The 15,259-nt window shown below is 42.5% G+C and overlaps 1 protein-coding gene across 2 annotated transcripts in view; it reads left to right on the top strand.

Annotated features, from left to right (window-relative positions):
• Positions 1-15,259, top strand: part of GLI3 (GLI family zinc finger 3) — a 278,933-nt gene that overhangs the window by 158,895 nt on the left and 104,779 nt on the right. For both annotated transcript variants that reach the window (XM_002713771.5, XM_070059772.1), the window contains one exon: positions 2,342-2,447. In XM_002713771.5, the coding sequence (XP_002713817.2) occupies positions 2,342-2,447 (106 nt within the window). The remainder of the gene's footprint in view (positions 1-2,341; positions 2,448-15,259) is intronic.

Here is a 15,259-nt window from a genome sequence, read left to right as displayed (position 1 = left end):
GGTCTCCCATGGGGTGCAGGACCCAAGCACTTGGGCCATCCTCCACTGTGCTCCCTGGCCACAGCAGAGAGCTGGCCTGGAAGAGGGGCAACCGGGACAGAATCCGGCGCCCTGACCGGACTAGAACCCAGTGTGCTGGCGCCACAAGGCGGAGGATTAGCCTAGTGAGCCGTGGCGCCGGCCTCTACTGAATCTTAAAACAGGCACAAAACGCAGTGAGTAATGGACATTTTTCAGCACAATCATCCTTTTGGAATTCTAGATCTTGTGGTCAAGAGGTAGGATTACAGCTTTGGGTCCCTCCCTGGTATTGAGGCAGCTTCTATCAAACCCATTCTAATTCATTCTTTCTTTAGTTTTTCCTCTACCACCATAGTCTTGGATTCTGAAAGAACAGCAGTGAGAACAAAGCTCAAAACAAGGGAAATCCTGTATTGTGACTTTTAAAAAATGTTTTTTTCTACTTATATTCTAAAGGCTGCATGTTGCAGAAAGTTTGGAAAATAGAAAAATGTATAGGAAAGAAGCAGCCACTCGAATCCAGCATGCACACACCTCACAGTCATTCTCTTCCACCAGAGGACGTTCACTGTGCAGGTACCTTGTTGCTACATGGGAGAGTACAGTTCACATGCTAGTGTCTGTGTGTCTGGCACAGCCTTCCACACCCAAGCGGCCACCTTCTAGGGGTGCCTCAGAACCTGCAGACTTTCAGAAGTCCCTCGAAGTCTTTCTGGGGTATGTTGGGTGTCTGTTTCCAGACAGGCTCACATGGTGACCCCTGTGGATGTGTGCACCTGAAGAATGAGTTCTGGCTTATTTGCTCTCATTTCAGTCTCATGGCCATGGGGTCAAACCTCCAGGCTTTAGAATCCTTTGGTTTACTTTGTGAAATTGGGAAAAAACTTGAGTATAGCCACAGGCTATCAATCATACCTCTAATCAGGAAATAGATTAAAATTCACTTTACTTTTAATGGTGAAGCACTAGCCAAATTAAAAGCTTATTTTCAGGTAGCAAGTATAAGTTAGTAGGAGTAAATGGAGCTAGAGGAGTTTGGTTAAGCAAGTTCACACGGGCACAGGAACCACTGAGTAATATGCCGGGGTAGGTGCAAGAGGCGCAGTGGTGTGGGTCCAAGGTGAATGTGAGGGTTGTGCCAGCAGGAATCCAGGGAGTTTGGCTCCACATCTCTCACTGTGAAGCTGAGGGGTCAACTCGTCTCTTCCAACTGGAAGTGCATTCTTTCTCTGCCCAGTATAGAGATTTACTGCCCTAGTGTTGTGTAACCCAGGCTGAGAATGAAGGGAACATAGCTGTAAATTCTCAAAAAGGAGCAAGAAATTAGCCTAGTGGTTAAGACACCAGAATCTCTCGTTGGAGTGCATAGTTTCGATTTCTTGCTCTGGCTCCTGGCTCTGTTTCCCGGTAATGCAGACCCTGGGAAGCAGTAGTGATGACTCCAATAACTGAGCTCTTGCCTCCCATGTGCAAGACCTGGAATGCATTCAGGTTCCTGGCTCTGGTTCCCATCCAGCTCTGACTGTTGCAAGCATTTGGGGAATGAACCAAGGAATGGAAACTTTGTCTCTGTCACTTTCTCTCTCTCTGTCTCTCTGCCTACCAAATAAATAATAATTTAAAAATTAAAATGTGTGTATTTATGTACCTCCATACATACATATATAAGGGTACTTCAAAACATTTGTGAAAAATTAAATATTTATTTAAAAGTTTATTTTTAAACTTAAAAAATTATTTAATTAAAAGGGTTTTTTTTTGGAAAAAACTACTTATTTTGAGAAAAATTTTGAAACCCAACCCATGCATCAGTTTTTCATGACATATGTTTTTTTTGATACACTTGTGTGTGTGTGTGTGTGTGTGTGTGTATTAGCCTTGAATTCTAGCAGGTGCTTTGGAAAGGATATCCTTAAAGGCATCATGGGATGGGAAAAGTGAAACTAATATTTTATTGTCATGGGAAAAATGAAGCTAATATTTTATTGCCATGTCTGTGCCTAAAACTTACTTGCCAATATAACTGTCTTGTCAAGTAAACGTGTTGTCATCTGTCCCTCTTGGTTTTGTGGCTGCCTTCCTTCCAGCCTGTGCCATTCCCTCTCTCTCGCTTTCCTGTCTAGGATGTTGCCGCCCTCATGGGTGCTGCTTCCTCAGGTGCAGGTGGGTATTATTTATGCATTCATGCTTCTGCACTGCCTCACGTAGGCTCCTTGCTAACATTCCATGTAAACTGCCCTATAGAGTCAGTGACGATAGGACAGGGAAGGCTGCATCCAAGTGCACGTTTCACATGGATTGGGACTTGGTTCTTTTGCAGATCCTCCTCATCTTTTTCCTGCCTTCCATCCTCCTGTTCCAATCGATGCAAGACATCATGAGGGCCGTTACCATTATGATCCGTCTCCTATTCCTCCATTGCACGTGTAAGTATTAAAACTTTGCCTATTTGAAATGGAACAAGATGACGGCTCTTACTGTCTCAGGACTGTTTGTTAATGGCACATCGGCTGCGCTTTGAGGATGTGATAGAAGTGTAAGATTGCCTTTTGAAATACTGCGAGCCTATCTGTTCCTGGATCCACCAGAGCAAATCCCTGCTACCTCCTGAGGAACGCCTGTCACACTAGGGAGCTGGCAGGTATTTCCCATATATTTTGCTGACGTGTGTTCTGTGGGCTATAAACACAAAATTAAAAAGTAAAAGCCTAATGGAAGGTTACTGCTCATACTATGTATTTGGTTGAGATTAGGTCTGAAGTTTTCTTGCTAAAATTTCTGTTACATGAAAGTTCTGTCCTGGGGATCACAGTGAATTGTAATGAAATTTTTATGGTATATTTTCATAGTCCCCGTGGTACGTACACCAACAGTCACTTGATTGATGGGAATGTCACCCAAACAAAATGGCAAATGTGATGGAGCACATGGTTTACACAAAGATAAAAGGAAAGAATGGTGGTGATAACATGCATTAGAAAAGGGAAAAAGAAAATCTCATGGAAATAAATACCATCTTTCTTGGTTTGGGGAAACAAAGACTAGTGGTCTTGCAAACTAAAACAGTCCGTATTCTTTTGTAGTACAGTCCAGAAAACTGCCATAGAGTATAATATGTGGAGCCACTCTGTGGGAGGGGCTGTCCCTTGCTCACAGCCTTGATATATACATTTAGTCATATGTAATAATCACCCTTCATTCCAAGACAGTAAAGTTAGAAAAGCACAAATAGTACTTTGAAGAATAATGCTGGTTATTTAGATGGTAGATTGCATCTCCCTGGCTATTAGTTATGGCTGTGTAATTACATATTATGCCAAAGAAAAATGAAGTTGTTTTAAAACAAGTCCTCCTCTGTGAACAGAATTAATTGATATTAACAATCCTAACTACATGCCCAAGTACACATATAATATTTTACCAACAGTTTTTTGGATCCATCTCCCATTACTGAATAGTAATTTCAGAGCAGATTTGCCTGAAGGGAAGTAATAAATCTGTGTTGCAGACTTCTGTAAGCATTAAAGGAGAAGTGGGTATTTATAGAGAGAATGTAGAAACTTGTGACTGATTCTTGACTTTTCACTGGAACACAAGTAAGTATTTACAGGATTTTGAAGCCTGCTAAAAATATACTCAAATAAAATGAAGAGGCCAGTTGAAAACCCCCTTTACAAAGTGAAGGAAATTCCAAATTCAGTCTGGAACATGACACGCAATTTCACCCCATTATACAGAGGTTTTATGGTACAGATGGGACCACACGGATCTCAGATGCGGATCTGCCCCGTGGTACAGAGCGTGTGAGGGCTGGATAGGCCTTGGAGTCCTGGATGGCTAATACCTCCCAGACTTGCATCTCTGTGATGTCGTAATTTAAGTCAGATTTTCTATGGAATTTTGGACTTCTTTACTGTTTCAAAAGTCACATTCTCGAGACAATTTTAAAAACGACTTTGTATGATGGACTGAACTGTTTCCTCTGGATTCATTATAGTTTGCCTTGTAATTAAATCCAGGTATGCATTTATCACTAAAAATCTCAAGTCTTTGGCAGAATATAACAACAGGGAACTTGCACAGGGCCCCTGCTGTGTGCCTAGGCCCTGTGTACTGTACCTGCCGGGGCTTGTGATACCACCACAAGACAAGGAAGGTCAGCGCTGGAACATCCTGGGGGCAGGAGGAGGTTATATTTTGGGTGTGACCGTGGATCCGGGATTCTATGGATTTTAGTACTTCCTGTCTTTTAGCCAGACTTTAGGATGCTTTAGTAGTAATTGACTAAATTGTACTCTAGCAGCCTAAATGTCTGGTTGCTTCTTAAGGTGCAGTGGGGGTTATATCCCAGTGACCCTCTCAGAAATTGAAAATACTAGTAAGTCAAAAATGCTTTTATTGCACTTGATCCCTGAAACATCACAGCTTAGCCTCCTAGCCTACCTTAGACAAGCTTGCAACACTTAGATTAGATAGCCTGTGGTTGGGCAGAATCATCTTAACACAAAGTTTATTTTACCTAAAGTGCTGAATATCTCATGTAATTTATTGAATACAACACTGAAGTGAAAAGCACCATGGTCATACCGGCTACACTTTGAAGGTGAAGCCAAAGAATCATTAGTTGAACCATGGTGAGCTGAGCCATTGTGAGTCAGTGGCAGTCTGTACTATGGTTGTCAAAGGTATGTGATACAAGGTTGGTAGATAATGCTGAGCCACCAAGGAGAAGCCCTGGAGGTTTCTGAGAAGTCTCACTGCTGTAGGCACAGAGTATGGTGAGTTGGTAGTCATGGCCTCCAGGGACTGCTCAACTTTGATGCATCCTAGCTGGCCCCTAGGTCGACACTGCATGTAGGAAATTGGCTCTTAGAAGCTGGGCAAGTCACACCTCTGTGCTTTTATAACATTCCTTTCCCTTGGCATTGTCCTCAGTGCCCTTTCCTCTCTGCATGCCAGCTCCTCCTTCTTTTCATCCTCAAGGCCTAAATGGAACCTGCTTGGCTGTCCCAGTTGCTCGTCTTATGGTACCTTGCACACACCTTTATTGTAGTGCTTTTCATTTTGCTTAGTTGCTGTGCTCTGTTAGCACCCATCACTTGGACAGACACTTTGTAAAAGGTGCTCAGTGGGCACTCATGTTGATCCAGTCTGGGACACAGTGGATGAGCCCTCTGAACTTGAATTCCTTTTCTTGCACTGCCACTCATGTTTGCTGTAAACTCTGGTTACATTACACAGAAATGAAGCTCTCTGCCTCATTCAGTTCTTCTCAAGGCAGGAAGAGGTCAATGAAATATTGTTCATGAAAGCGCTCTGAAAAGCACAGGGCGCTACACAGATGCTGTGAGTGTTAGCATTTGATGCAACTGCAGGCATGCAAATCACCGGGAGTTTCTTTTCTGGCTTGGTTCCATGTGGAGTCCTTGGGATCCCCTGCCACCCTGTGAGGTGTGGTGAATTCATGCCTGCCATTGTCTTGGAAGTGGAGGGTAACCTTGGTGACTACAGCTCTGTTTACTGAAATCTTCAAAGCCTGTCTTTGCTGAGGTATGAAGCAGTAGTCTGAAAAACTGAACGATTTCATCTAGAACCGGAATTCTAAAGTGCTTGCCAAATTATTGTCTGCTAGAAAATAAGATCAAGTGAAGTTTCCAGGTTGTTAGAATACATATTTTTAATTGTAAGAAGACAAAATTTGAGGGTATTCTCATTATTTTGTATATACAGTTGTTCTGCTGCTGCCAACTTTCAAAATTAAATTATAAGTCTCTCAAAAACAAGGATTTGTGTTGATGGAAACGCAGACAGATCTGTTGAGTAGGATGGCAGGCACTGTGATAATTTTGTTATCATATCCTATCATTAAAGATTCTATTGAAAGAGGTTTATAAATTGCTCCTCTTTTTAGATAAACCACTGTATATTAAGGCATCAATGATATGGTGCAGAATTAAATTAAAATCTCATAAAATGAAATATGTTCTGTATTAGCTGTTTGACACTTAATTTGCCTCTGAATGAGTAGAGGAAATCACAAATTAACCTGCCTTTGTTTTTCCTACCATGGCTTATTAGGTGTTAGAACAACTGCAATTACAGCCTAATAATCAGCAGTGAGCCTTATAAATATGTGTGGAAATACATCAGTTTGTGTTAAAGCACCCAGTTTGTTAAATGAAATGCCGTTAGCTTTCCATACAGACGCTTACAGCATTATCCACAATCCATGGATGGGCAGAGTAGATAGAGCTTAGAAACTTAAGTTGGTCAAATACAGTACTGGAAATAGTGTTAAAATTTCTTAGTATTTCCTTGAATTCAAAATCATGAATTTAGATTCAGAACTTCTAAGTAAGACATGAAATGCAGTTATCATCTTTCCCTGAGTTGTCACATGGAAGTTTATAAGATGTGTGGTTCCCACATTGCCTTTTTTTAATTATAGTAGTTTGAAAATTAAGAAACTCTGCATGTGAGGAATCTTCCTTTTTCTTAGGAATGTCATTTGCTATAGAATTTCTCAGGACTTATGCCTGATAGACACGAGGACTCTCCTCTCTCTGTCTCAAATAATTTGCTGTGGCCACAGATTATATATGTTCACATTTATGCAAAAAATACAGTGCTTTAGGAAAAAAAAATACCAGAGTGGGTCTAATTTATAATATTACTGAGATTGTTTGGAACATTAAGGACAAAACCTGAAATAGTTTACACAGAGTTGAGGCAGCCATGTAAGTGTTTATTTTCACTGGGTCTCCTCTGTATTTCCTGCCTTGCGTTGTTTACATCAGGGCCGTATCCTAGCTTGAATGATGCCCTGTGGGCTGAAAATTACTGTTAGTTTTACAATTCCGCTTGCACATTTAGACCACTGGAACATTGCATCGTCTTACCCCAGGGTCAGAAGTATCTTCAAGTGACTACTTTCCACATTTTGCATGTATGCCCTTTTTTTTTTAGTGTTAAGAGCTCATTAAACATACTTCATTTTTAAAAAAGCAATCATAGGCTGGCGCCGTGGCTCAATAGGCTAATCCTCTGCCTTGCGGCGCCAGTACACCGGGTTCTAGTCCCGGTTGGGGCGCCGGATTCTGTCCCGGTTGCCCCTCTTCCAGGCCAGCTCTCTGCTGTGGCCTGGGAGTGCAGTGGAGGATGGCCCAAGTGCTTGGGCCCTGCACCCCATGGGAGACCAGGATAAGCACCTGGCTCCTGCCTTCGGATCAGTGCGGTGCGCCGGCTGCGGTGCGCCGGCCGGGGCGGCCATTGGAGGGTGAACCAATGGCAAAAGGAAGACCTTTCTCTCTGTCTCTCTCTCACTGTCCACTGTCCAGTCTGCCTGTCAAAAAAAAAAAAAAAAAAAAAAAGCAATCGTGTATTTCTAGAAAGCCAAATTATAAAGTCACTTTATATTCTAATTTGTTTTCATTCATTCTGGATTTTCATTTGGTGGGGAAAGACTGGTCTTTACATACACATTTTCTGAGCCAAAGTTTTCTCATGTTTGCACCAAGATGAATTGAATTTTGAACTATCCTTTTTCTTAATACTGAGATCTGCCATTCATTTCCCGAAGCAGGGGCCCTGGTTACTAATCCATTGCAATCATTCACGCCCCACAGATCTTCTCGCCACTTGAGCTGAGAGCTGCCCGGCTCTGAACAGTCCTGCGCCCTAAGCAGCCCGTACAGAGGCTGTTTCACCACCCACTGCACTAATTCCTTTTGGAAAGCCAGCTTCTTCCTTTCCGTCCTGGGGGAAATGAGCACTCACCTTCTGTTCTACCGGCAGCCCTTTTTCTGTCCGCCGAGTCTGTGTGGCTTGTTCCAAGGCTGCCTGGCTCACTGGGATCACTCCACCCAAACAAGAAGACCCCTTCCCGTGCCTTGGAGAAAGCACTCTGCACAGTAGATCATTCATATAAGGGCACTTCACAAAGTTTGTGAAAAACTGAAATTCAAGATAAGTTTACGTTGGCGCCCCAAATTTTTTGAAATCCATGTGTGATTTTTTCATAATATGCATGTTCATGGATATGTTTTGAAGATACCTCCTGTGCATGGATTTCAAGTTTTTGGCAGCAAAATAACGTTAACTTCTAATCCATTTTGCACAACGTTTTTGATGTATTGTTGTATTAGCTGTGAAACACAGTGCACTGGAGTTAAGTGAGGCTTCTACCTCCACTTATGACTGCCGTTTAGGATGATAGCAGGGAGAGAAGTAGCAACTTTAGAATATGAATGAATACATTTCTTCCCAGAGAGAGAGAGAGAGTACTCTAAGACATAGTGTCATAGTAAAAGCTTGCAGAATGAAATAGTAGGTAGGTGACCAGAGCTACTACTGAATTTCCCTCCTTTCTCCCCGCCCCTTCCTTCTTGAATTCAGCCTGCTGCTTGTGCTGGTGTTGTGCTGAGAGCTCCCATGAAATCTCCAAAGCAACCTTCAGGGCAGCCACTTGGGTAACTTACACTCTAGTGAACTCACAGGCACAACAGTGATTCCATTCTACTGGAAGCTTTCAGTGAAACGAGGAGATTTCGCAAAAGCTTGTAATTGTATTTGGGGGCATAACTAGTTTGGAACGTATTTTAAATTTGGAACACATTTTAAAATGAACACAGGAAAGTCCTCCCTACCCCCAAGAATTTGTGCCCTTCTGTAAACATTATTGAGACAGGTAAAGTATAATGACATCATAGATCATGTCAGATGCTGTTGCCAAGGCTAACACTGCTCCTTACACATATTCCAAAAACAAAACAAACACAACAAAGATGAACCAGGTTGTAATTACCTCTCCCCAGACCAACACTGTATATTTCTTTGTATTTGCTGGGCTGAGTCCTTGCTTATGTGAAGTAGCTCCTAAAAAAATATTATTTTTAATGATAATGGGCCATTGTGTACTTTTCTTAGAGTACATCAGCTGATGCCAACAATGCTAGCATACTTCTGACTCAAAAGAGAAAGGTCAATTAATTAAAAGTGCTTGTTGCAATGTGAGAGGCTGTCCCAATGCCAAGCTGAGGCTCTGATATTAAATGAGTTAGTATAGAGATCTGTAGCCATCTCACATGACTGTATACTGCTTAATGTATGTCTATTGCTGCTTCTCAAAAGTGAAAATTAAGGAAATTAACATCTTAAATGGGGGTGGGAATTTGGCATAGAGGTTAAGCTACAATTCTGACACCCATTTGACACACTAGAATGTTTAGATTTGAATCCAGGCTCTGCTCTCCATTCCAACTTCCTGATAAAGCACAATGTGGGAGACATCAGGCGATGACTCAAATAGTTAGGTCCCTACCATGCATGTGGAAGATCTAGACTGAGACCAGCCTGGCCCAACCCTGGTTGTTGTAGCACTTGGTAGATGAACTAGTAGACGGGAAAAGATTATCTATCTGTCTATCTATCTATCCATCTCTATCTCTATCTCTCCCTTTCAAATAAAATACATAAATAAATATTTTAAATGGTCAATTTAAGAAAATAAAAAACAGCAATGAATAGACAATTCACATTAAATGTATCTTATAATGACCATAACAAACATTTTAAATTTTTTAATTTTTAAATTTTTTAAAAGATTTATTTATTTAAGAGGTACAGTTACCGATATAGAGAGGGAGAGACAGAGAGAGAGAGCTTCCATACACTGGTTCACTCCCCAAATGGCTGCAACAACTGGAGCTGGGCTGATCCGAAGCCAGGAGCTTCTTCTCACACGATTACAGGGGTCCAAGCATTTGGGCCATCTTCTACTGCTTTCTCAGGCCATAAGCAGAGAGCTGGATCAGAAGAGGAGTAGCTGGGACACGAAATGGTGCCCATATGGGATGCTGGCACCACGGGCAGAGGCTTAGCCTACTGCACAACAGTGCTGGCCCCTATAGCTAGCATTTTTAAGTACTTACTCTAGGGTAAGCACAACTTTAAAGACATTACATAATTATCTACTGTAAGTCCCTATGATAACCCTATGATAGAGTTAGTATTACTAGTCTCATTTTAAAGGGAAGAAAACCTTGGCATAAAGAAATCACACATCATGGGGGTAGGTAGTGCCGTTGTTTTAACACAGGTGTCATACTCTGCACCCCTTGCTCTTCTAGGAGAAATGAACACTACAGGCTTTACTGCTCTGGTTTTTATTTACTGGATGAGCACAGCTAATTCAGACAACTCATGATCAGCGATTTTCAGTGACATTGGCTGTCATTATCTTCTGCAGGTTCCTGGACTAGAAATCTGGCAGTGTGGAGAACAGCCCTACAGACATAGTCAGAGCTTTTCTCCTAATAAGACTGTGGCAAAAACAAACAAAAAGGCACATACCAGTGCTTGTTGCTATTGTATTTATGGCATTAAACAACTGAACAACTAGGTTTCAACCACAGGAGTGGTTAGGTAAATTATGGAATTATGGTTCATCAACTCTGTGAAATGTTGAGCAACACTTAGCAATCACATTTGAGAAGGCAAGATTAAAACATAGGTAAATAATGGTTAGTGATGACAGTGATATACCCAATAGTGGAAACAAGTTGGACTAAATGCTAAGTGTATCTGCCTGGAACATTCTTTCTCTGGATACCCATGGCTGCCCCCTCACTTGAACAACCACAGGGATTGGTGAACTATGGCCTATGGGTGAAATTTGGCCCAAGGCCTATTTTTGTCAATAAAGTTTTATCGGAACACAATGACATCTGTTGTTTACTATTGTCTGGAGCAGCTTTAATGAAGTAAGGGCAAAGCTGAGTAACTGGCAGAGAACTTAAGACCTGAAAAGCCAAAAAAAAGATAAAACTTGGCAACTTTTGATTCAAAACAACACCCCTCTTTGGCCTCATTCTTTGCTTTATCTTTCTTCTTTTTTTATAAGCAATGCCCTGCATCATATTTTTTTTAACTAGTATTTCCAACAGTTTTCACTGCCCATCAAATCAATTCAAAAATGAAAAGAGAAGTCTTTACATTTGGCTATCCTTCTCATGATTAACATAAAACAATTAAAGCCTGCCTGGTTTTCAAGAACTGTCTTAGATTACCTACATACATGGTTCCTTTCTGGTAAGTGTGAAAACGAGGCAGAGTCGCAAGTCCTCACCTTTTAAACATTTGATGAGCTGGCGGCATGAATCCAGATCAACCGGTACACCCTTTGCGTTGGATTAAGAAACAAACACGAAACGAGCACATCGTACTCAAGTGGCACAGTGCTTCTTTCTGTTTTTTTTTTTTTTTTTTTTTTTTTTAGTATTTTCTAATGACTGCAATATTGAATTCGGCCCTCAGCTGCAGAGAAAGCAGGTCCTAATTATAGTGCATATTCAGAGTGTGAGCGCCGGTTTCTTGGATGGAATTCCTGTGCTCTTTGTGCTGCGCTCAGCAGCACGGTCCAGGAGCAGATATTGACTGAGGCATTCACGCTCATTGAACCGGAAGCCGCCAACTCTATAGAGGCTGCTGTCAAACCTGTTGCGGGGGCCGGGGAGGTACTGGACTCTAACAGACTTTTTTTTTTTCTTTGAGTACAATGCTTCCACTCATGTGAAACCTGGCTTCAAAGAAAACAGAAATTTACTGCCATCGTTGTATTTATTTTGCAAAAATATGTTTGAGAAAATTGAACTTTAACAGAGTTTGTCCTCCTCACTGGGAAGACACCAGGAGGTTTGTTTTCTGGGACGAACGCTGCCTGAACTGAAGCTGCTCGCAGCTCTGCCTATGTGGTCATCTCCCCTTCACTCAAGGAGCCGAGCCCACTTTCTTCACCTAAACAAAGACATGCCGTTTCCTATAGCACAAGGCAAGCTGAGTTCATTTCAGATCTTTCCCCAGGAGAACAAAGGCCAATGACACAGGGCTGCCTGTCATTCATTCTTATTATTGTTGCCTCCCAACACTGTCCCCAGGGAAATTCATCCACCAAAAAGTAAAATGTTAGCAGATATGTTTCCAGGAACCTGCCTGCTAACTTTCTGAATACCAGGGAACAAATTAGCTAGCTTTTTCCATCTTCGATGATCCAGGAAGCTAAGCACACCAGCAGGAAACAGCAAGAGAGGGGTTGGTTCTTAAACTCACACCCCCTGGGCTGATGTATAGTAGGATGTCTTCGCAGAATATTTGGTAACTCAACTGAAAGAAAAATAAGTAGAGTGTGGCCAGTTTTAGTTTTAGATTTTTGTGAAAGTATACATACTAGGATAGCAGTGGGTAACATCATACTGCAGTTTGGTTAAAAAGTATGCTAAATGGCTTTTTGGACTCACGTTTACCTCCTGGGCTGATGACCTAGCTGAATTAGTGCCACTGCATCAAGTTTTATAACTGTGGTGTTGAACAGCATGAAGTGCAGTGCTAGATATAAATTCTGTGGTCTCTCTCTCTCACTCTCACACACACACACACACACACACACACACACACATACACACACACATACAGAATGAGGAGAAAGGACTGCATGTCAAAACTGCCCTGGACTATGAGAATACATTTTTTTTTTAGTAAAGAAAATAAATGAGGGTCTGTAACCTAATACCGTAAGTTTCTTAAAATCCCATCACCTAATGTTCTGGGTTATGCAAAAAGTCACATATTTATAAATGGCAGATATTTAAAATTTCCTATGCAATAGCTGAGGTTACAGAGTCGTTAAAAGGAAGTTCTCCATTGACGATTAGCCCCTTCTAAAAATTAGAACTCATATCAAATGAGCTGTGTGTACAGTGGCAGTTGAAGTCATTCTCTTTTTATGTGTTAAGGCATTCTTTTAAAAATTCACCTGTGAAAAGTCCCCCACTGCTGGGAAGACCCTATTAACTGTTCCTAAGGACCTGATGGTGTTCATTCTTGAATCAAATGCTCCTGTGCCACGTGTGCCCACCTAAGGGAATTAGGTTAACTCCCCATCAAACGCTGCTCCCAGGCCTGACAAGGTTAATGTGGTCCCTCACTACCTGGGAATGAGTTGCACACTAAAGGGGAACCACTAATACTCTTCTGAATACATTCAGATGGAATCCGAATTTTGCAGCATCTCTGTTGAATGGTGGTAGGGGGTGGTATGGAGATACTGGAGATGGAGGCAGTAGTAGTTTTGAATGATTTGGCCTCATTTGCAAAACAAATCACCAAACCATGTTGCTAGAATATGTTTTACATTTTTTTATTTGACAGGTAGAGTTATAGACAGTGAGAGATAGAGACAGAGAAAGGTCTTCCTTCTGTTGGTTCACTCCCCAAATGGCTGCCAGGAGCCAGGTGCTTCCTCCTGGTCTTTCATGCAGGTGCAGGGCCCAAGCACTTGGGTCATCCTCCACTGCCCTCCTGGGCCACAGCAGAGAGCTGGAGTGGAAGAGGAGCAACCGGGACTAGAACCTGGCACCCATATGGATTCTGGCATCACAAGTGGAGGACTGACCAAGTGAGCCACAGCGCCGGCCCTGTGAATATGATTTACATTTTAAGACAGCCTCTACAAAAACCATTCCCAGTTCACTCAACTGCTTCTTGCCTCTGTCTCCCTCCCCAACCCCTGGCTATTGGACAAAATCCCCATGTTCCTAGCCCACCTTGTTTTCAACACTTGTATTACACACACCAGTGAATGCTTTTAGCAACATATTAAAAATTGCAAGCCGGCGCCGCGGCTCACTAGGCTAATCCTCCACCTGTAGCGCCGGCACCCCTGGTTTTAATCCCTGTTGGGGCGCTGGATTCTGTCCCGGTTGCTCCTCTTCCACTCCAGCTCTCTGCTGTGACCCGGGAGGGCAGTGGAGGATGGCCCAGGTGCTTGGGCCCTGCACCCGCATGGGAGACCAGGAGGAAGCACCCGGCTCCTGGCTTCGGATCAGCACAGTGCCGGCCGTGGCAGCCATTTGGGGAGTGAAACAACTGTCTTACTCTGCCTGCCAAAAAAAAAAAAAAAATTGCAAATCAGTATCAAAGACAATCAGACCAATAAGGGTAATCTGATTTTTCTTGTTTACCAAGGATATAACAGATTAATATCAGAGTTACGTTGGAGTACATTAACATTTGTATGACCTGCATGATTTATTTATTTAAAGTATGTGGTTTCATGGCTTCCTTATGTACACACACAGTGTTTGCTGCAGACCCTTCTCCCTGCAGTAACCTCCTGTCCTGGGATCAGTCAATGGAAGACTGCCTTGGGTTGCATTTTTTTTTTTTTTTATTTGAAGGGCACAGTTTCAGACAGAGAGATCTTCTATCCACTGGTTCACTCCCCAAATGGCTGTAATGCTATGGCTAGGCCAGACTGAAGCCAGGAGCAAGGAGCTTCTTCCGTGTCTCCTATGTGGCTAGGGGCCCAAGGAATTGGGCCACCTTCTGCTGCTTTCCCAGGCCATTACCAGGTAGCTGGATCAAAAGTACAGTGGCCAGGACTTGAACCGATGCCCACATGAGATGCCAGCATCACAGGCGGCAGCTTTACCTGCTACACTGAAAGCCAGCACCATGGTCTTCCATTGTAATGGAAACTGTCCAGAGGGCAAGAATGGTCTTCCTAAAAGATTGGAATCTTATTTTAATGATCAAAACCTCTTCACCCCAGACTGGATTTGAGGACTGCAGCAATAATTGTAGTCATAGGGTTGAGGAAAGAAGAGTCCAAATCAAGATTCAGCTACAAATAAGGCTGTTGTGGTACTGGGGCTAAAAGCAGAGATACAACTTGTGAAAGGTTGCACTGAGGCCCAAGGAGGGAACCCCTGCAGTTGAATTGTAGTGGCTATCATAGACCGTTCGTGAGAGTTTCCTGAACTGTAAGTCCCTGCGCGTTTTGCATCTCTTCCTTCTGAACTTTAGGGAGCAGGTTGTAAGGCTGTGACTTAGATGGTTCAGGCCCTTCCAGGAGCCATCAGAAGAAGTCAAAATGTGCATTGCACTCTGTGTAACTTGTGTTAACCTCCTCACCTTCTCCCATCTTTTAACTCAGCAAACATAGGCCTTGTTAGTTATTTACATTTTTTGTTGCTTGATTGTCCCCATGTTTGTTGGGAGAAGGGAGTTGTTAGTAGTGGAAAATGAATTGGAAGGAATGAGAAGTAGAGTCCACCCCCTCCCCCAAGTGTATTGGAGGGAAACATCCTTCCTTGGTCTGTTTGCTTTGCAAGGGTGTTCTTTGATGAGGTCTTTGTCCCAGGCACCCACTGAAGTCTCAGTGTACTCAAGCTTTAGAAAAGGC

The sequence above is a fragment of the Oryctolagus cuniculus genome, chromosome 16 (assembly GCF_964237555.1).
Source record: "Oryctolagus cuniculus chromosome 16, mOryCun1.1, whole genome shotgun sequence".
Classification (NCBI taxonomy): Eukaryota; Metazoa; Chordata; class Mammalia; order Lagomorpha; family Leporidae; genus Oryctolagus; species Oryctolagus cuniculus.
This window is presented reverse-complemented; position numbering and strand designations above follow the sequence as displayed.